Here is a 22,406-nt window from a genome sequence, read left to right as displayed (position 1 = left end):
CGCAGTCCAGTAGAACGTTCCGCAGGGGAGGGGGGCGACGTTCCGGGGAGACAAGGGGGAGGGATTTGGAGCGTTCCATTGCGGGAGCGGCTTCAGGGCCCTCCGAGCCTCCCCTCGGGAAAATGGTCCCGCCCGGGGCGGGGCCGCGCGGTTGCGGGGGTAACGAGTGACGCGGGGTGCCCCAGGCCCGATGGCGCAGCCGGCGGGTGGGCGCACGTGTGTGGAGAGCCTGCGGCGGGACGTGACTGACCTGCAGGGCGCCATCGCCGACGTGTGCGGCCGGGCTGGGCCCGCGCGCTGCCGCTCCTGGAAGTTCCCCGACCGGCTGTCCTGCGAGCTGGACGTGGTGGCGCTGCTGCAGCGCTACGACTACGTGGAGGGCGACGCCGAGCTCACGCGCCGCTCCCACGTGGCGCTTCTGGAGCTGGTGATCGACAGGTGGGAGGACGGGGGCTCCTGCTCGGCTCAGTACAGCGGCCCGAGCCCCGGCGCCCCCCGCCCGGCAGCCGCGGCTTTGTGGCGGGCACTGCGGGGGGCCCTAGTTAAGCTATAGCCTCGCAGCTCCGGGCGGCCCGAAGCGTCGGGTGCCGGCACAAGCCGGTCCCGGGCAGCGTTGCTGGTGAGAGGCTGCAGCTCCTCCGACATGTTGCCTGTGTCCCGGTAACGCGGTTGCCAAGCACCGTCCGTGCCAGGCCCAGCCTCGGCTACAACTTGTACCCAGCGTTTCTGCTCCGAGAGCAAAGCTGTGAAAAAAGCATCGAAGCCACCCCCCCCCGGGTCTTCTTTAAGAAGTGCTAAGACCTTGGGGCTTTGAAGTGGGACTCTGCTGCAGGGAGGTGCCTGTTTTCCCTGAGAGACCCTGCCCAGATGTGGCCAAGTGCCCAGGTTTGGAAAGATTCTGGGCCCCGGACAGGCATGCCACTTGTAGTGCCATAAATGGCCTCTTAGGGCTGTAAGGTTGTAAAGCCCTAGGAAGTGTCCTCTCTGTTCTGGGCTGGTGAGGCCACATCTGGAGTACTGTGTCCAGTTTTGGCCCCCCAGTACAGAAAGGATGTGGACGAGTTGGAGAGTCCAGCCTAGAGCAATGAAAATGATTTGGGGGGTTGGGGCACATAATTTATGAGGAGAGGCTGAGGGGACTGGGCTTATTTAGTTGCTCCTTTTTCTGTCATCTGTCACCACTGAGAACAATCCAGCTCCATCCTCTTTCAGACCTCCCTTCAGGTAGTTGAAGGCTGCTATTGAATCCCCCCTCAGTCTTCTCTTCTGCAGAGTAAATAACCCCAGTTCCCTTAGTCTCTTTGTGCAGTTTTCCAGCTGTGTAAATGGCCTTTTAGGCACTTACACACAGTTTGCAATTCTCTTTTCTGCAGTGTGGACATGCAAGTGTGTGTGACTAAGCTGAACATGCTCACTAGGCGACAGATGAGGTGGGAGGTTTATGACTGTATGCCTGTACCTGAGCATTAGCTTCAGGAAAAAATCAGGAAGCAGCAAGACCCTCCTGTGGTTTAGTCCTAATAGTTTACTGGTTGAGGGAAATTGTCTAGCAAGTGGTAATTGTATATAAGTGCTTAAAAGGCCACTGACATGCTGGAGAGCTGCTATTCAGGCACACAAAGTAAAGCAGAATCTCATCTTTATCCCCATTTGACAGTAAAAGCCCTGAAAAGTTCAGTCTTACTGAGCCTGCCCTGGTTTACCTCAGCTTCTTGTGCTGACCAGATTGTGCATTTGCCATTTCCACAGAGCAACTGAGCATGCACCTTCCTCTCAGTTACCAGATTACATGCCTTATTCAGTACCCAGGATAGACCTATCCTGTAGGAGAATCAGGGTTGTGTAGTAAAGAAGATTGTTGTCTGTAGGACTCCTGCCTCGTGCTGTGTAGTGATTAGTGACTGAGGCAGAGAAACTCATTTATGGAAAGGATCAGGTACTTCAGTAAGGAGCACCCAGGAGAAAAGTAACCATTTGGTCTTTAGAACAGTGTTTGGGTACTGTTCAGTAGATAAGGCTTGAGACCACACACTGAATTATGAGGAGAAAACAGAAAGCATACTGTTTAGTGAAGCACCAGTCAGCCTGTGTGCTGAATGAGGCAAGCATCCTTTAATAAAAAATAATATGTAGCTGTGTAATTGAGGATGATATAATGCATAGATGCAAGTGAGTTCATTTAAGGTTACATGGGCATCCTTAATTCCGGTGTTGCCTGACTTTGTAACCTTAGCATTCTTTTAACACTCACATGTATTTATTGCAAATTGAGAGCACAAATTTAACATGGCTATATAATGGTTTGTATTTCTGTAACTTACATCTGTTCAAAGTAAGTTATAAATTTTAACTAATCATCCCCACCTTTTATGGAATAGACATTGTAATCTTTGCTCTGCAAATTGGGAAGCCAATGCACACATTAACTGACTTACCTAAAGTCTCATAAAGTTTGACAGAACCAAAATTAGAACACAAATCTTATTAATCCCACTGCTGTTTCTAAAAGCCTGGCCCTAGCAGTTTGGCCTTCCCAGAGCCTGTAATAGCTTTAATGAGAGCCCACTTATGAGTCATCCCCACACAGCTGGGAGGCCCAAGTACAGGGCCAAACCAGGGACTACCTCCATGTATCCCATCTCAAAGAAAACACTGCTTTGATTCTGTGCCTTTGGACAGGACCTCAACCCTGATGCATGTTGCTGCCTAGAGTGATTCAGAATTGAGAAGAAGAGTTGCACAATGTTCCCCTCCACTTGGTTTCCAGTCTCAAAAGGCCCAGGAAGAATGAGCATATGTTGCCCATTGATGCTGTCTCAATCACTTGCTTTGGTGCTTTGCATATGCAAACCTGAACATACCCCACCCCCTAGATTTGCAAGGTTGTAGCAACCTGCAAGGAAAGACCCTTTCTCTGTGTTCAGGTTAATACAGCTCTAAGCTGGATTTCTTTTCTGTCAAAGGCTGCTGTTGCTGCTTCAGAGCTTCACTGGCTATGCAGAAAATCTTGTCAATGAACAAGCCGTGCCTCCTCCTCAGGCAGTGGGACCCTGCATGTCTGTTGGGCTGACTGTGAGGAAGTACTGGAACAGCATGCTGAAACTGGGAGCCCTCTATCAGCAGTCTGAGAGTGAGGTAGGGTCACTCTTACATAGGATATTGCTATACTTAGCCAAACCACTGCTCTCTTAAGTCTGATATGCTGTCTGGTGATAGTTGACACCCTGCTGTTACACAGATGGCTGAAAAAATGTCTGATCAGTAGATCAGCTTGAATAGGGTGGCATTCATGACTGAACCTTCATTGATCAATTAACACTGAGGCACAAGATGAGCTTTACCCTCATCCAATCTTCAGAATTAGCTAAAATGGTATTAGTGTGTGAAAATTAGCCAGTCTTTTTTTTTTTGTAACCAAATACTATATTTAACTTTCCACCCCCTGCATCGGGGAATTCTCCAGGCTGTCTACACAATGCATAATAAGCGTGGTATTTTGTTTCTTTAAAATTTACCTTCCATTACTTTCTTCAGGTGACCCTTTTCCCATGTTATGAGGCAATGTTAACAGGAGGCCCTAATTGCTGTCCCTTTTGTAACCTAACATTCTACCTCAGTCAAGGCTTCTTTTTTCAGGAGAAATAGTCCTAGTATTTCCCAGCTCGCTTTAGATGGGACTCCTCACCAGATCTCTTAGTAACTCTGTAGTTCCTCTTTGGGTTCTTTCAGCCCCTGTGATGCTTTACTGAGGTGGGGCCACTAGGACTGATTGATACTTTCCCAATGATGATGCATCAGTCCTCAGTATGAGCATTAGGGTTGTACTTCCTGCCCTTTCTCTAATAGTAGGGGAAAGGAAACTGGTATCTTGGGGGAATCATACGTTTGCACTTTGCTTGGTTCCATTTTTTTAAAGCTGGGTATCATGTTCTTGGCTTCCCGGTCCAGTGTTGGACCTAGCATTATTTACATATGACAGCATATGTCCTCACCTTCATCTTTTCTTTCTCTGCTAGAATAAATCTAACAGAAAAGAGGTCTCTGCACTGAAATCTACACTGCAGAATTTGAAAATTGAGAACGAACATTTGAGAAGCTGTTCACCTGTAATTTCTGAATTGGGCACATCTTTCGATTGTACACAGGCAACTACTTCATGCCTATCACAAAACTTCAGTGTACCAGACTATATCAACGACCTCTCACGGCCAAGATCTGCATATAGCATCACCAGGAATAACCATAGTGTCCATTCTCAGACAATTGAATCATCCTTGGTACCCTGTGATTCTTGTGCCAGTGCCCAGGCCAGCCTCCAGGAGGTCAGCAAAGCCATCATGAGCATCTGTCGTAACCAGAATATCCCTTCATCCCTGTGCAAATTCCAGAAGATGATTGAGGAAACCATGTTTAACAAGACACTTGCTGCTGCAGACATGAGGTACTGGGCATCAGAACAAATGAAGGACCTCTCCCGGATCAATAAACATCTTGGGATGCTGATGCAACTGATAAATCCTTTGAAGACAGAACTGGAAGAATCTGAGAAACAGAAGGATGAGTTGAAAAAGCAGGTTGAAGACTTTGCCAGAGTTCTTCAGCAGGAGAAGGAGATCCAGGAACAGCAGAGGCAAGCAGCTAAGCAGTGTTTGGAAAAGAAGAACAAAGAGAACCAGGAGATCATGGCCAAACTTGAGAAGGACAACGAGAATGCAAAGATAGGTGTGGCGCCATTCCCAGATTATCCTTCCTTACATCAAGAGGCATTTACAGTAGAACAATCAAGGTTCCTGCTGAAATCCTACTTTTACTGATGTTAGTGGGAGTTTTTTCTCTGATGTTAGAGGGACCAGATTTCATCCTTTATGAACAGACAATTGTCTCTCCTTTTTCTGTATATTTCATAATTGAGAGCCCAGGCATTGCAGATTGGGTCTCATCTAATGCACTTCTCTGCTTTTGAAAGGGTGACTACTTCAGGCTCTGGCCTAGTCAGCACTGCAGAGTTTTGCTTTGCTTTGACAGGACAATCAAAGGATGGTGATTTGCTGTGGTAGTGTAAGAGTGATGTTGCTGTGATGGCCCAGAAATTATGCAAGAGGCAAGGATTTCTTACGGTGCTATCTTTTATTGTGCCAACTATATAGTTGGTTCAATAAAAGACAGCACCATAAATCCTTGCCTCTCTCAGATTTACTGGGATATTTTCCCTGCCCCCTCCCTTTGAATTTGAGATTTACTTGATAAATGTCTTGGTATTGTTTGATTGGTTGTTTATGGCCTCTTTGTCTTGTGCAGCTAGCTACTCTAGGGGATTTGGAAGATTCTTAAGCAGTTGGTTCTTGTTGATTTAGGTACTGCCTTGCTGGAGGAATGGATTTCTTCCTTGAAAGAGGAGTTGGCATCACAGCAAGCTACTGTGAAAGAGCTGGGTAAGTTTCCCAGTCCTATCAGAAAAGCTTCCTCTCCCTCCCATCCCTCGTCCCTCAGTACATAGAACATGGAGGTGGAAGGAGCCCCTTTCTAACAGCTATATTGCACATCATACTTTCTTTTCTTCCTCAATAATGGGCAAAAGATGTTCTGTGTTCCCAGAGCTGATCAAAATGTCCCTGCTAGAGGAGATGAGGACTAAAATGGTAGACAAGAGCCAGATGCTGAAGCTGCAAGAACAAGTGCAGGTCGTTACCAGCCAGCTGGAAAGCACAAGCCAGGAGCTCAGCAAGGTCACCATCCAGTTGGACAAGGAGAAGGCCAAAGTGAAAAGCATGCTGAGGCATGAGGAGGTACAGCCATGGCAAGACCAGGACCTACTGCTCTCTACTGTACCTTAAGTAATCCCCATCTATTTTCCACCAGTCCATCCCATGCTGGACATAATCCATGCTCCTCTGTCTATTCCTTTTATATTATGTCTCCCCTTCCTTCCTTCCCTCTGCTGCTGTACTTTGGGCAGGACGGTGCTAGGTAGCATAAGAGCCCCCAGTCTGTTTCAGTCTAGATCAGTGGACCTGAATCTATGGCCTACAGGATGGATCCAGCCCCCAAAGTGACCATATGTGGCCTGCAGCATGGGTAATCAACAGTAAGCGGCTCAGCTTGGCCTGGCCCAGCCCCTTCCTCTGCCTTGTGCTGTTTCATGGATCCCCTTTGCAGCCCTCCCTATTCCCTCCCTTTCTCCTCTATTATGGCACACACTACTTATTCTCTCTCTCTCTCTCTCTCCCTCTCAACTCCTCTAGGTAGGCACATTTTACTGGAGGTAAGCTTTTTTTCCTCTCTCTCTCTGACAGCAACCACTTCCCCCAACTCCCTGCTCCCCCTCCCCAACTGGAGGAGAATGATGGCCTGCAGTGCAGCTGGGTTACAAGCACATAGCCCACCAGTCTAAAAAGATGAGCATCACTGGTTAGCTGCATACATGACTGGGTAGTCTTTGGGCTGAAGTTCCTGCCCCCTCATGGATTTTGCTTGTACCCAGTTGATTTTTTTTTTTAAAGAGGCAAGGACCATTGTGAATAGATAGGACCTGTACTAGGCCTGTGCGAATAGGGAAGTATTTGATTTGGATTCAGCCAGTTCAGAGGACAGTGATTTGATTCAGCGATTTGGATCGCTGTCCTGAATTGATTTCGCCGTATCAGTTTCAGAATATTTGACACTTATTCGGAGAGATTCAGATCGACTGGGGAGAGGCAGGCAAAGCTGGGTGGCTACAGGTTCTTGTGGTTCCTTCAGCTGTGCCTGCCTCTCCCCAGGTGGGGGGAGCTGTGGGAGAAGCCCCGATGGCTGCCCTACCTGGCCCCAGCCTAGTTTCGGCACTTCAAAAAAAAAAAAAAGCCCCGCACTTACTGGCTGTACCAGGGGCTCTGGGGCCTCCTGGCAGAGCTTCGCCATATTGCCCCTGCTCCCTGATCTCCCCCTGGCCCCGCCTGGCTCCAACAGGCCGGGAATCAAAAACAAACAAACAAACCCTGCACTCGCCAGCAGTAGCAGCAGCTGTGGGGGCTCTGGGGCCATGTAGCAGAGCCCCCCCACACAGTAATCTTCCCCCAACCCCAGCCCTGCCTATACCAGCATCCTGGCAATTAAAAAAAAAAAAAAAGTCCCACGGTCACTGGCTCTGGCAGTGGGGATTGGGGGCTTGGGGCAGTGGGGGGCAGCAGGGATCACCCTCCCCCCCCATCTGGCAGCTGTGCGGGAGCTGCCCCATGGCACAGGTGCAGCATGGCTTGGCAGGGCACTGCGCACTGTCTGGGAGCTGGGGCCACTGGGACTGAGTGGTGCCGGGCTCCAGCTGACACGTGGAACCACCCCAGCTCCCAGACAGCGTGCAGTGCCCTGCCAAGCCATGGGGCACCTGCCGTGCGGGTGCCAAGGGGGGTGGGGTGATCCCCACTGCCCTGCATTGCATAGGAGCGGGGTCTGCCATGAGCCCTCAGAGTCCCCAGTTGCAGCTGCCAGAGCCAGTGAGTGAGGGGCCTTTTTTCTTTTTTTTTTCTTAAGTGCCCGGAGGTGGGGCTGAGCAGGGCAGCCATGAGGAGCTTCTCCCGTGGCTCCTCCAGCTGTGCCTGCCTCTGCCCCAGTGGGGGAATCTGTGGGGGCTCTGCCCTGCTGGCACAGCAGTGGCAGGATGCAGGCGTGGCTTGCTTTGGTAGGCAGCAGGGCATAGCCCCTGCTCCCAGTGCTGCAGTGTTCGCATCAGTGCTGGGAGCTCTGCCCTGCTACCACTTGTCAGCTGGGGCAGGGACACATGGGATGCAGGTGTGGCAGCACTGGGAGGTAGGGCTTTGCTCTGCTGCTACTTGCTCCCTTCCACCTGGAGCAAGCCGCACCCGCATCCCACCCCCCCCGCCCTAGCTGGGCAAGCAGTAGGGCTGCGCAAAGCTTCGGGTGCCAATTCAATTTGGACGAGGTTCGGCCTGCTTTGGTGGCCAAATCTCCAAATCCGAATCGAATCAGGGGACCAATAAAAAGGTCTGAATTAATTCGAAGCTCTCTGAATCTTCAGAAAAGATTTGGAGAGCTTTGATGATTTGGGCAGTCCTTGCCAGTTGCAGCAGGGAGCTGGAGCCAGACTTGGAGCTGGTAAGTAGGGGGCAGGGGAGGAAAGGCTGGAGGAGGGGACTGTGAGGGGACCCATGCCAGGCCCCATCCCCTGCCTGCTCCCCCAGCACCTCACCCCTCCGCCATGGCTGCCCTGCCCACCCCAGCTCCTGGTCCTTTAAAAAAAGGCTCCCACTCACCGGGTGCTGCGGGGGGGGGGCAATCCCCATGCAGCATGGGGGGGGCTCTATCATGAGCCCCCTGATCCACAATCCCTCTCCCAACCCCCCCACTGCTGCCTCCTCTTCTCAGCTCTGACCCTTTAAGAAAGAAAACAAAAAAAAATCACAGACCCACCAGCTCCTGCAGCACCCTTGGGATTTGGGGCGGCTTGTGGAAGCCCCATGTAGTGCAGGGGGCAGCAGGGATTGCCCCCTGCTGGGCAGAAACTGGTGAGTCCAGAGGTTTTTGGGGTTGTTTTTTTTTTCCCTTAAAGGTCTGGAGCTGGGGCAGGTGGGGACAGCAGAGTGGGGAGATCAGGGGGTCTCGTGCAGAGCCCCCCACACAGGAGGGCAGTGGAGATCGCCCCCTGCCAGGCAGCACCTGGTGAGTTGGAGCTTTTTTTCTTCAAAGTGCCGGGAGCTGGGGCAGGCGGGGCAGCCATTGCCAGGGCTGGGAGAGCGGGCGGAGGATGGGCGTGGGCGATTCAGAGATTCGGCAGCAGCTGAATCTCCAAATCAGATTCGGTACAGTGATTTGAATTGCCTAATCAAATCACTGTCCCCCAAATTGGTTAAATCCAAAACGAATACTAACTGCTTTGCACAGGCCTAGCAAACAGCAGCAGGGCAGAGTCCCGCTCTCAGCACTGCCACATCTCATCCCGCCCCACTTCCTGAGTAACATGCCTCCCACCCCGGGTGGGCAGCTTGTCCTAGCCCCAATCCCTCCCTCCCCGACACTCCTTCCCTTCCACCTCCCCCAACCCCAACAGACTTACCATCTGGAGGCAGCTGTCAGCTGCCTGTAGTCTATGGCTGAATCTCCAAATCGGCTAAAGCTTTTCCGAATCTATTCAGATGCTTCAAATCGATTTGGAGCTTTTACTTGGTCTCCCAATTTGATTTGGAGATTCAGTCCCCGAATTGGGCCAAATCTCCTCCGAATCAGATCAGCTACCGAAGCTTCATATAGCCCTAAACTGTACACCTGAGCAGTAACCCTCATGTTACCTGTCTGCCCTCTCTACTGCCTGCGTGGGGCCTAACTTCTTAAAGCAGCCTGTTTAATGTTTCATTGCAAATTATATTTTATGGGGTTTCTTCTGTGCTCCTTCACATGCATGCCACTGCAGAGGTCTTTGCTTTCTGGTACTGGATGTCCTTATCCTGCCTTTTATTACAACTTGTGGTTTAAAGATGGGTAAGAGCTAAATGCAGTGCCAGCACCCTAATCTGCCTGCTTTTCTTTTTATGAAGTCACTGCAGGCCAAGCAAAGAGTCTTGCTGCAGCAGCTGGACAGTGTGGATCAGGAGTGTGAGGAGCTACGGACCACCCTAAGTGAAGCTGAGGAGGATAAGGCCAAGCTGGTAGAGCAGCTGAAGGAGATGCAGGACAAGAAGCAGCAGGTTCAACACAAGCTGGAAGCCCAGCAAGTAAGTGTTAGCATCTGATGAGCAGCTACGCATTAGAAGTAGGGACTTACTCTGAGAACAGCAGGACAAAAGGTAGAATTGGATTGCAGGGCTTTGGCAGGCAGGCTTCAGGGATTCAGTGCCCTTCTGTATTACGATGACTGGGATGCCCAGGGGGATCTCTCCTCTAATTGAAGGGGTGAACAGGTGAGAGTGGAGAAGCCAATGTAGAGCTTTGAGAGAGTATTGCTTGAGGGACTGCAGCATGGGCAAATCTAGTGGGGGCATGCATAGGGCAGTCATCTCAGGGCAGCTGTTGGCTGCAGTCTGTCCAGTCAGGTCCCAAATAGGACAGCACACAATGTCCTGAGTTAGAAATGGAATGCAAGAGTCTCAGGTACCAAACCAAACACAAGAGTTCCAAGCTAGGCTGGCTTGTCCCCTTGGGGACTCAGCACCCAGAAATTTCTCGCTCCAGCCAGCCCTTTCTTTCAGGACTCAGCATAAGCGATCTGCTGGTGCTCATCTTTTATCTTCACTGTCCAAGCCCAACAGCTGTAGCAGGTGAAGTTGAATGGGAGTGACTGAACCTGAAGCAGTACACCTTACATACTTCCTGGACTGCATGGGATATGTAAATGTCATCAATAGATCTATCTATACTCATCAAGGATAGGGCCAAGCACACCCATTGTATGCTATAAACCCAGAAATACACCAGTGAAGCTGCTTCAGTCTTATCCCTCTGTGCCCACTCTCAAGTCCTTGATCTGCAGGGTTCCTGAGAGCAGCTGTTGGCCATGAGCTTATTGCAGCCTCATTAGCTGACATGTTTGGAACATGGGCATGGGTGGATAAGGCATGCTCCACCCTGTCTCTGCCGGGATGTACCACTACAGTGGAGTTAGATGGGCGTGATAAGCCTACACACTGGATTGTGTTGGCTCAAACCAAGCAGAATTTCTCTGTGATGAACAACTCTGGGCCAGTCCTGGGAATCCTGCTTCATTTTACTTGGTCTTTGCTCAGGTAATCTCCCACTGACTTCAGCGAGACTTTGTCCAGGTAAGTTAAGTGTAGGGCCTCTGAAGGTCTTGTGTATTCCAGGCTACTGTATCTCATGGGCTGGAACTGAGTTGTCAAACTGCGTTGACTGAACTGCACGTAAAACTCAGGAGTTCATCACATTGGTGCATGATCTTCACACTGACTAAAACTGGATCCACCCCGAGTGTTGTATCAGAATCAGGCTTTGAACTCTTCCCTTCCTCAATACTCCACAGCTTTGTCTCCAAGCAAAGACAAGCCTCACCACCCTTTCTCCTGTCCTGTGCAGGAGCTAACGGAGAACCTGGAGCAGGAGAAGCAGAGTCTAGAGCAGTCCACATCTGAGCTGCACAAGAATGTCTCTGAACTGGAGGAACTGATCCAGGAGCTGAAGGAGAGGCAGAGGCTGCTGGTGTCTTTCCCAGATCTCCACATCCCAGTTGAGGCACAGTTTGAGAGTAAGAAAAGGGGCAGGAGAGGACAGAGGGTAGCAGACAGTAAGATCCGTGTGAGGAATAGTGTGCTTCAAAACAGGGAGTGCCATATTCCAGCTGTACCTTTGGTGCCCAGGAAGTGTAGGCCTCCTCCAGTTCACCCATCTGGAAGTATGCAATTCTAGCTAGTTTATAATGTTGACTTTAAAAAACTTAGACATGCATTTGAATATGGAAAACTTTGTCACTGAAAATCAGTAAGTGGTAGCCTGGATGGGTCAGCTGCAAGACATGGGGACACAGTGCTACTTGAGGTGCCTTTACAGAATGCAGCTGTATGTATTTGATACATCCCCTTTGGCCAGCAGTCTGGAAAATGCCAGTGTCCATCTGATCCTGGCAGTGTTGGGGTGCATACATCCATAAAACAGATGCATAGAGGGCTCTGGTTACACAAGGTCTTGACAAACCAGGACAGCAAGCTCCTAATACTTCAGGACACACATGGTAAGTCCATCTCAAAGGCCACTAGCCGTGCTTGAGTATTATGGACTTGAGGTTCACAAAGCACTGCCCATCATGGTGCCTGTGTCCTTTAGTAAGAAACAGCCTGGCTTGGCCTCAGAAAACAGTAGCGCTCTCCAATCTCCACCCCCTACTGACAGAGGTTAGAGTAGTTGAGGAGTAAGGTCAGAAATGACTTGATGCTTGTAGAGAACAGACCTAGTTGAGGCATGGCTCTGCTCTGCCATGCCTCTGTAGAATCCTAGAAAAATAGGGTTGTAGTGGTCAAGGATCCTTCAAGGAAGGATCATCCCTGTCTAAACTATCTTGGAATATATTTGTCTAATTCATGCTTATACTTGCAGTGACAAATTCCACAGCCACTCTAGATAAGGACCCTTTCCCAGCATTTCTAGGTAGGTCTGAGAACTATTTCACCCATGAGAAGCCTTCAGGTGCTCCTTGTTCTGCTACCCTCTGGGAGCACCTATATACAAGCTGTGAGGCTGCTCTGACGCACTGTAATTACAGTGCAGCAGAGAAGATTCAATTTAATCAAGTCTTTAATCGGGCTCTGGGGCCCGGGAGCATGGCCACCTCCCCTTGCGGGGTCTGTTCCCTACTGGGGTCTCTGGCGCGCCAGCTGGAGGAGCTCCAGGCCACAGTCCAGAGACTGCGTGCCATCAGGGACTGTGAGCAGGAGATAGACTCCTACTGCCAGGCCCTTCTCCCCCAGGAGCCGCAGGGTAGAGCACCGTCTCCCTCCGCAACTAAGGAGGACTCTGGGACCTCCCGCTCTGCCCAGTCAGGGGCATGGACCAAGGTGGTCAAGGGCCTGAAGGCCCGCCGCACCAAGGCCCCTGCCCCGCCGGAGCTTAGCAACAGGTTCGCACCTCTTGCAGCCCCAGCAGAGCCCACGCAGTTGCCAGCTCCTGCAGGCAACCCAGGCTCGACCGCAGCTACTGACCCCGCTCTCCCCAAGACAAAGCGTAAGGTGTTTGTTATGGGAGACTCCATCCTGCGGGGCACTGAGGGGGCAATCCGCCGCCCCGACCCCTTAGCCTGGGAAGTCTGCTGCTTCCCGGGGGCCCGCATCCGAGACATTGCGGAGAGGATCCCGCAGCTCCTCCGGCCCACAGACCACTACCCCATGCTCCTTATTCATGTGGGCACCAATGACACGGCTCGGAGCACTCCCGGCCAGGTCATGAGGCGCTACAGGGAGTTGGGAGTGGGGCTTAGGGGTCTGGGAGCTCAGGTGGTATTTTCGTCAATCCTCCCAGTCTCGGGCTATGGGCTGAGGAGGAAGAGGAGGATCCACGCGGTGAACCAAAGACTGCGGCGCTGGTGTTATCAGGAAGGCTTTGGCTTCCATGACCATGAAGATGTTGAACAGTATGGGTCCCAGGACAGAGCCTTGAGGGACCCCACTGGTCACAGGGCACCATGATGAGTGACTGCCATCAATCACAACCCTCTGGGTCCGACCACGAAGCCAATTTCAATAGGTACTTTGCGTCAGTCTTTCATCAGTCACACGGGATGCCCACGCCTGCTATAGGACAGGGAAATATGATGTCACTGGGATAACGGAGACCTGGTGGGACTCCACCCATGACTGGACCACAGGTATAGAGGGCTATACCCTATACAGGAGGGATCATGTTGACAAAAGGGGTGGGGGTGTAGCTCTCTATGTGAAGGAAAGCTACATGTCCCTGAAAGCTGATGTTGGTGACCGGCATGGACAGCTAGAGACCCTCTGGGTAAAAATTTGTGGGGAATTCGGCACAGGGGACACAACGGTGGGAGTCTGCTATAGACCTCCTACTCAAAGTCCTGAGCTTGACCAGGAGTTCGCCCGGGAACTGACTGAGGCCGCTTGCTCCAGGACCTTGGTTGTCATGGGTGACTTCAATTACCCGGACATCTCGTGGGAAGATCACTCAGCTAAATCTGAGCGGGCGCAAAGCTTTCTCTCATGCGTGGATGACCTCTACCTGACTCAAGAAGTCTATGGGCCAACGAGAGGCAAAGCGCTGCTTGACCTGGTACTGGCTACGGGGGACGACCTAATCGGCGACCTAGTGATTGATGGGAAGCTGGGTGACAGCGACCACGAGCTGATCACCTTCACCATCCGCCGTAAAGCTGACAAGTCAGTCAGCAACACAGAAGTCCTTGACTTCAGAAAAGCCGACTTTGACAAGCTCAAGAGGCTAGTCGGTCAGGCCCTCAGGGACCATGACCCCAGGGAGAGGGGAGTTCAAGAAGAGTGGTTGCTTCTCAAGGAAGTGATCCTCAGTGCACAAGCTAAATCTATTCCAACACAGAGGAAAGGCAGCAAGAAGGCACAGCAGCCCCCCAGAGACCTAGCGGACCTCCTGCAGCTAAAAAGGAAAGCCTACAAAGGATGAAGGACGGGATTCACCTCCAAGGAGGATTACTCTGCGCTGGTCCGGTCCTGCAGGGAGCAAGCCAGGAAAGCTAAGGCTGCAGCTGAACTCCAACTAGCTTCAGGCATCAAGGACAACAAAAAGTCCTTTTTCAGATATGTGGGGAGCCGGAGGAAAAGCAAGGGCAATGTTGGACCCCTGCTAAACCAGATGGGGCAACTGACAACTGACGCCCAGGAAAAAGCCAACCTATTAAATAGGTACTTTGCGTCAGTCTTTCATCAGTCACATGGGATGCCCATGCCTGCTATGGGACAGGGAAATCTGGGTGAGGGGGATCCCCTATCCTCCATAAATGCTGACCTCATGAAGGAACACCTTGAGAAGCTGGATACCTTCAAGTCAGCTGGCCCTGACAATCTGCAACCCAGGGTACTCAAGGAGCTGGCGAGCATCATATCCCAGCCCCTGGCATGGGTCTTTGAAAACTCCTGGCGCTCTGGTGTAGTGCCCGAAGACTGGAAGAAGGCCAATGTGGTGCCGATCTTCAAAAAAGGGAGGAGAGTGGATCCGGCTAACTACAGGCCCATTAGCCTGACTTCTATCCTGGGGAAGATCTTAGAAAAGTTTATTAAGGAGGCCATCCTTGAGGGACTGGCCCAGGCTAACATTCTAAGGGATAGCCAGCATGGGTTTGTTGCAGGTAGGTCTTGTTTGACCAATCTCATTTCCTTCTATGACCAGGTGACCTATCACCTGGACAAAGGAGAAGAGATTGATGTCATATATCTTGACTTCAAAAAAGCTTTTGATCTGGTATCCCATGATCACCTCTTGGTCAAACTGCCCAGTTGTGGCCTTGGCTCCACCACGATCCACTGGCTGGGAAATTGGCTTCGTGGTCGGACCCAGAGGGTTGTGATTGATGGCAGTCACTCAACATGGTGCCCTGTGACCAGTGGGGTCCCTCAAGGCTCTGTCCTGGGACCCATACTGTTCAACATCTTCATTAACAATGTGGAGATTGGAGTCAGGAGTGGACTGGCCAAGTTCGCCGATGACATCAAACTTTGGGGCAAAGCATCCACGCCAGAAGATAGGCGGGTGATTCAGGCTGACCTGGACAAGCTCAGCAAATGGGCAGACGAGAACCTCATGGTGTTTAACACCGATAAATGCAAGGTTCTCCACCTTGGGAGGAAAAACCTGCAGCACCCTTATAGGCTCGGCAGTGCTACGTTGGTTAGCACTACAGAAGAAAGAGACTTGGGGGTCATCATTGACCACAAGATGAACATGAGCCTGCAATGCGATGCTGCGGCTAGTAAAGCGACCAAAATGCTGGTGTGCATCCATAGATGCTTCTCGAGCAAATCCCGGGACGTCATTCTCCCCTTGTACTCGGCCTTGGTGAGGCCGCAGCTGGAGTACTGCATCCAGTTTTGGGCTCCACAATTCAAAAAGGATGTGGAGAAGCTTGAGAGAGTCCAGAGGAGAGCCACGCGCATGATCAGAGGTCAGGAAAACAGATCTTACGATGACAGGCTGAGAGCCATGGGACTCTTTAGCCTGGAAAAGCGCAGGCTCAGGGGTGATCTGATGGCCACCTATAAGTTTATCAGGGGTGACCACCAGGATCTGGGGGAATGTTTGTTCACCAGAGCGCCCCAAGGGATGACGAGGTTGAACGGTCACAAACTCCTGCAAGACCGTTTCAGGCTGGACATAAGGAAGAATTTCTTTACTGTCCGAGCCCCCAAGGTCTGGAACAGTCTGCCAGCAGAGGTGGTTCAAGCACCTACATTGAACACCTTCAAGAGTAAATTGGATGCTTATCTTGCTGGGATCCTATGAACCCAGCTGACTTCCTGCCCTTTGGGCAGGGGGCTGGACTCGATCTCCCGAGGTCCCTTCCAGCCCTAATGTCTATGAAATCTATAAAGTCTGCTGGAGTTCAATAATTGAAGTGCTCCAGCAGACTCCAGCATCTCGTGTATCAGCATCCCCATGCTTAAAAATGGTGCTGGGGGTGTTGTAACTAAAATTTATTTGACAAGCTTTAGATAAAGTGCCCCTGCTGCCATTTTTGAGCCTGGGCACACCGATTCATGAGATGCTCTGGAATGGGCTCTAAGAGTTGCTCCAGTAAAAGTGCCCCCCCCCCAAGCATGTGTATAAATGCCCCAAGAGATGTGAAATCATCACTCTCCTTGCACCAGCATAGCTCTATCCTCCAACACCTCATTGTGTTCACCTTCCCTACAGTGTCTGTACCTTTCATCTTTAACTGGCAGTTATCCCTTTGGGATGTTTAACAGAAAACTCAAGGAAGGATAAGACATGTCCTTCTTATTAACAGAAGTTACTTGCATTTGCTCTAGGGTTGTTAGTGGTAAAAATCAAACATCTTAGATGAAGGGGAATTTCCATGTGGAGTTGTATAAGCACACTCCCAAGCCAGTCCTCATTTCATTGTGGAAAGGTAATCCTTGAACCTACCATGTTGTTTCTGAGCAGAGCTGTTGATCTCCCACACCCCACACAGACAGAGCCTGCCCTTTGTCAGCCTAAAATAGTGACGGTAAAGCCACAGCCTTTGTATAGGAGAAACTGAAGTTCATCCTTCCAAAGGCAAAGGCATGATCCCAGGCTATATATTTCTCTGAAGGCACTGGGAATGTTGCAGAAGACATGGAAAAGCAACTGCAGGCAAATAACATCCGGATCAACATCCTGGAGCAAGAGAACTTCCGGCTCAGGACTGCACTTGTCAAAATGAGAGAAGCAGCCAAGCAAGGAGCCTTGAGGGTGAGTCTGTCTACAACCACAGGTGGAGAGAACACACTCCTCATGGTTAAAAGATTACCTGCTGAATAAATAGGAAGTAATACAAATAGAGTGGTGGGTCAGGGCAATGGTGAGGTGGACTTGGAGGATTCACAACTCATCCTATTGCTTCCATGGCCTTTAGGATTTAGATACTTATCCTATGATCTATGTGGGCTTACGGGATGGAGATACAAGAATTGTCTTATGATCCCCATTGATTGTTGAACTTCAGGTTTAAATCATCCTATGACAATAGGAGTTTCTAGGGCTAATGGATTGGAGACCCATTCCATAGTTCTTATTGCTGTTGGCAGACTGGAGACCCATCCTTTAATCCCTGCAGAGGTCAGGGGTACTAAAACCCCATTGCCTTTTGACACTAAGTTCAAGTCTCGTTAAAATTCATACTTCAGAACCAACTCCATTGTTTCTGTATTCTCTGGAGCTGAAGGGTCACCTCTATACTCACTGAGGCTTACCTGAATTCTCCCTTTAAGCAGGGCTGTCCAGTAGTTCTAGGTCACAGACCATCCCTAAGAGTCTGGATTCTAAATGAAAATATAGTTGACAAATTCATCATTAAAAACATGCCAAAAATTATGACTTAAGCAAGTCAAATGACTTCCTTACTCTGAAGCTGGCATGCTTTGAGAACTAGACAGACTTCCTGAATGAACAGAGCACAGAAAACTCTGAAGTCACCTCACCAGGATAGACTAAGCAAGAAGCATAAGCAGAGCTCCTCTGTGAAACATAGTCTTGCTTCAGAGAGGGGTTATGGGCTTTGGGATCCTTCCCCAAGACCAAAAGCAATTAAATTAACTCATGCGTGAAGGTCAATGATTGGTCTTTCAGGACTCCTGCAGAACAGTCAAGCAGCTAAGTGGAGGCTGCCAGCACTACAGCTCTGCTTGCCAACTCAGGCTGCCAGGTTTGGTTCTAGGCATGCCCACTTCACTGAGCCACCTTCCCTTCAGGTCAGAGTGGCTGTAGACACAGTGGAATTAGGAATCACAATACACTTATTGACTGTTCAGAAGGCAAAAACCTAAGAGCAGCCCTTGGGTTTCAGTAAACAGAGAATTGTTTGTAAGCTGCCAGTAAGATATCCTTCCTCTCCCCAAAGGAGGATCATAATTAGAATGCATATGAACAGCAGAGGGGAAGTGGTGAAATACACATCTTGCTCCAGCTGGGAAATGACGTGTTAGTGCAGTACAGTGCCATAGCCCAGGCCTTATTCACGCAAAACAATGTCATAGATTTCATAGACATTAGGGCTGGAAGGGATCTTGGAAGATCGAGTCCAGCCCCCTTCCCCAGGGGTAGGAAGTCATCTAGGGTCAAAGGATCCCAGCAAGATAGATGTCCAAACATTCCTTAAGAATCCAAAGTAGATGTTTGCACCACCTCTGGAGGCAGTCTATTTCAGGCCTTGGCCCGTGAAGAAGTTTTTCCTTATGTTCAGCCTGAAACAGTTTTGGAAGAGTTTGTGACCATTTGACCTTGTCACTTTCTAGGCTTCCAATTAATTGGGATTTTATTTCCTATTATTTTGGAGAGGGAGGGATCTCCAAGCTCACCTCTAGCCAGATATGCAGGACAGTTGTCATCAAGTGTCTGTGTGCACTACATCCTGTTCCAGTTCAGTCAGAAAGGAAAAGACTTCCCTAACACTGTGAAATTTTATAGCACCTTATCCAAAACCCACTAGAAGCAGCTGGAATCATCCAGGTCTTCAAGGGATAGTTCCTAAGGGGGCTCTGTCTGAGCTTTCATTGGGATTCATTGTTCATGATCACAGGGAACCAAAATCAACCCTAAAATCAGACAGCACCTTGGTCCTTCTCTTTAGCCCCTCCTGCCATGCCCATCCTGGACTCCTGTGAGTAGGGACTGATGTCTCCCCAAGCCAAGGCAGTATTACTAGGGAACCTCTCTGCAACATCCCCACCTGCCTCTTTCATAGTTTCATAGTTGGTAGGGTCGGAAGGGACCTGAGCAGATCATCAAGTCTGACCCCCTGCCATGGCAGGAAAGAGTACTGGGGTCAAATGACCCCAGCAAGGTGACTGTCTAGCCTTGTCTTAAAGACCCCCAGGGTAGGAGCCAACACCACTTCACTTGAAAGTTGGTTCCAGATCCTAGCCGCCCTGACAGTGAAGTAGCGCCTCCTGATGTCTAATCTGAATTTACCCTCTGCCACCTTGTGACCATTATTTCTAGTCACTCCTGGTAGTGCTCTGGGGAACAGGGACTCCCCCAATGCCTGCTGGTCCACTCTGACTAGTTTGTAACAGGCCACTAGATACCTCCTCCTCCTTCTCTTGTGGAGGCTGAATAGGTTCAGGTTCCGTAGCCTCTCCTCGTAGGGCCTGCCCTGTGCCCCCTGATCATGCAAGTAGCCCTCCTCTGGACCTTCTCCATGTTGTCCACATCCCTCTTGAAGTGCAGCGCCCAGAACTGGACGCAGTACTCCAGCTCCAGCCTGACCAGTGCCGTGTGGAGGGGAAGTATCACCTCCCTGGACCTGCTTGAGATGCATCTGTGGATGCATGACAAGGTGCGGTTGGCCTTCCTGACTGCATCCCCACAATGCCCACTCATGTTCATCATGGCATCAGTGACGACTCCAAGATCCTTTTCTGCCTCTGCACTGACAAGAAGGGAGTTCCCCAGCCTGTAGGTATGGTGCTTTGTTGTTCCTTGAGCTGTTAGTTCACTAGGGGAGGGCCTTGTTATTTGGGATAAGGTATATAGTGGCCGGGGCTCTACAGGGGCTTCTTCCTCTACTTTATAGCTGCCCCTTACCACCCAGTGTCTCTGGTCCATTGCTGGGGCTCTGGAACCCCAGCCTTCACTGGTCAATCATAGAGCCTCCAACAGTGGATCTCAGTCTGTCAGAGGCTCCACGATCAGGAGTAGCAGGGCACACATGGTTGGGATAAGCCACGTCCCCTGCCACCAAGGCTGGGCTAGGTGAGTGGGGTCAGAGCCCAGGAGGCAGGGCCCTTTACTAACAAAAAGTGATCTTCTCCATAAAAAGGTTGGAGACCACTGCCTTAGGCTCACTTGTCCCTAGCCAGGTTCCTCCTAGGCCAGGCCTTTCCTTTGGCATCTTTGCAGTCCTTCTGCTGAGTTTCCTCTAATTCCTGGCCTTTTTCCAGGCCAACTCAATCCTAGCTGGTTTTCTCCCAGCATTAGCCCTTCCTCAGGCCTGCTTGGTCTCCTGTCCCTTTGCATTCCTAGTCAAGCCACCTTTAGCAGAAGCTGTGCTCCATTTCACTGCTGGAGCCCATCTGCCCTTTCTCTGCCATCTCCTTTTATCCCTCTGCCAAGGCAGGGCCTTCCAGCCAGAATTGTTCCTCATAAAAGGCTTTCACCTTCTTTGTGATGAGGGATAAAGCGAGCTCCATTACAATTCTCCAGCCCAGTTTGCCAGTGCCCCTCAATGACATCCTACTGCTGTACACTTGGCCATCTCCTTGCTAGGGACTCATTCATTTCACTTAAATTGTAAGCTCTTTGGAGTAGGAAGCTCTTTGGAGTAGGGACTGTCTTCTGCAATTATACCATACCTAGCACTAAGGGATCTAGGTCAAGGACTGGGTCTCTGGCTCCCATAATCCATCTGCCTATCCCATGTAACCCATCCTACATTTCAGCTAAAATCTGAGCTGGCTCCTGGGGAAGGCCAGCTTGTTGCAGTACTGCCTAAACAGCTCTGTAGATAGGGGAAATAGCACTCTATACCCACTAACACTGAAGGTCTTTGGGGCCTGATGCTTTGTTTTAGGTCTGTCTTTTTGCAAGACCCACCCAAGACATGGTAACTCTGGGTCAATCCTAGCTCCTGGATGTGGAAGAAATTCCTAGCATTGGGCAGTGACCATGGAGATGAGCTCAGGCAGGTTCTAATTCTATGGTTCTCTCTAGCTTATTCCACAGACCCAGCTGTGGATTCATTCCTCTCCCCAGACCAGCAGCAAAGATTGTGTGACAGACCACAACAAAGATTACAGAGGGTGAGTAAAGAGTGGCACCATGCCAAAGCAAGGAGCTGGGAACTTGGTTTCAAAAGAGACCTTCCATACTACAGATCTGCTCTCTCATCCCTGCTTCTGCTGCTTCTACAGAAATCCTACTGGTGCACACAGATCTCCAAACAGCCAAGCTGGCAATGACAGCCTGGTGTCCCGCCGGCCTCCAAGCAGCCAAACAAGCAAGGCATGCCAGAGACCACCAAGCAGCCAACAGACAAAACCATCCTCCCTAGAGACCACATGCAAGGAACTGTCCTGCCTCTCTCTGCTACCTGAGAACTTTCTCGTCAGTAGCAATGTCAAACCCAAACGGCAAGACAGTGTAGCTGGAGTCCAGGCACTCCCATCACGTAGTACTAGAAACCACCAGAAATAGAAGGCCAGCAGAGTAATTCTATCAGGAAGTGGTATTCAACCAGTGCCACAAATGCTGTCATGTTTACAACCCCAGGATCCCCATAAGTAGCAAGCTAGTGTTGGAGGCAGTCAGCCAGCACAGGAGATGAAGCATCTGATATCATCCCCCACTGGCAGCTCTGCTAGAGCCATCTGGCTGTCTTAGGACAGGTGATTCGTGGGGGAGGGACAGATGGAAGTGGGAGACACACTGAGGATCCTGTTCCAATTCAGCATTAGAATGAGCAAGGTTGATGCTCCTGTTACCAAGGGCTTGCTTTATGTGTTAGGAGAGACCAGAGTTCAACATGCTGTGGACAAGGTCCTCAACAAATAGAATTCTTATAGAAAGCTCTGTCTTTTCCGTACACAGAGGCTAAAATGCTTACAGCAGTGACAAAGGCTCTATTCCCATAGCCCCAGTTTTATGGGTACAAGAGGGGCTTTTCTTCTTAGGAGCTAGAGAAAACATCAGCACACTGCACAGCAAGAGGTGGAGAGCCATTTTAGGGTGGGGAAAAGCATGGTCAGGCTTAGGTACAGCAGGATATCCAGATGGTCTGGGCTGCTATTCACAGAAGAAATGAAGGGTTTCATGCCAGGGTTTGATCGGTAGGAGGGACATGGAAAAAAGTGATCCGATCATATGCCTGGAAAGTAGGAACTCTCACAGCAGCTTGGCCACGAGCATCCTTCGGCAAATCACTGGAGTATGTTGTGTCTGTGTGACCTGGAGAGCAAAGCAACCCCTTCCCCAGTGAATAAAGATTAGCCTCTGGGATGTACTGTGCACCAAGAAGTCTGTTCCTAGCCCCTGCACTTTCCACCAGGGAAGTTACCCAGGGGCACCTTAAGCTAATAGCAAGAGTAAGAGCAAGGTTTGGTATATCCTAAACTTCTATTTGGCTTTTCTCTTTTGGGCAAGAGCATCTCCAGGTGGCTTCTGGAGGTAGCTTGGGCTGCTAGCAGAGAAAAGGGCTCACCAGCCAGATGAAAGGTACACTGAACTCAAGCAGGAATGGTGGCAGCTGTTTCAGCACACCAGACACTAGTTTGTTCCATAAAATGAACCAGAGT

At 50.3% G+C, this 22,406-nt stretch overlaps 1 protein-coding gene across 1 annotated transcript; it reads left to right on the top strand.

Moving 5' to 3' along the window:
- Positions 1-41: 41 nt before the first annotated feature.
- On the top strand, positions 42-22,292 carry CCDC157 (coiled-coil domain containing 157). The gene is made up of 10 exons (XM_090063637.1): positions 42-438; positions 2,964-3,135; positions 4,017-4,722; positions 5,355-5,432; positions 5,596-5,786; positions 9,525-9,701; positions 11,017-11,185; positions 16,730-16,869; positions 20,827-20,915; positions 21,027-22,292. Exons 1-10 carry the CDS (start codon positions 191-193, stop codon positions 21,307-21,309), a joined length of 2,253 nt encoding a protein of 750 aa, XP_089919763.1. The 5' UTR covers positions 42-190; the 3' UTR covers positions 21,310-22,292.
- The last annotated feature ends 114 nt before the right edge of the window (positions 22,293-22,406 follow it).

The sequence above is a fragment of the Crocodylus siamensis genome, chromosome 9 (genome assembly GCF_052110815.1).
Source record: "Crocodylus siamensis isolate JL-2025a chromosome 9, ASM5211081v1, whole genome shotgun sequence".
Classification (NCBI taxonomy): Eukaryota; Metazoa; Chordata; order Crocodylia; family Crocodylidae; genus Crocodylus; species Crocodylus siamensis.
This window is presented reverse-complemented; position numbering and strand designations above follow the sequence as displayed.

What these genes read in the sequence shown, in the direction of transcription:
- CCDC157 (XM_090063637.1), top strand. Translation starts at nt 191, where the DNA reads ATGGCGCAGCCGGCGGGTGGGCGCACGTGTGTGGAGAGCCTGCGGCGG. An exon ending in GCATGCTGAGGCATGAGGAG is followed by an intron (nt 5,787 to 9,524) that starts GTACAGCCATGG and finishes CTTTTTATGAAG; the next exon opens with TCACTGCAGGCCAAGCAAAG. An exon ending in CCAAGCAAGGAGCCTTGAGG is followed by an intron (nt 16,870 to 20,826) that starts GTGAGTCTGTCT and finishes GGTTCTCTCTAG; the next exon opens with CTTATTCCACAGACCCAGCT.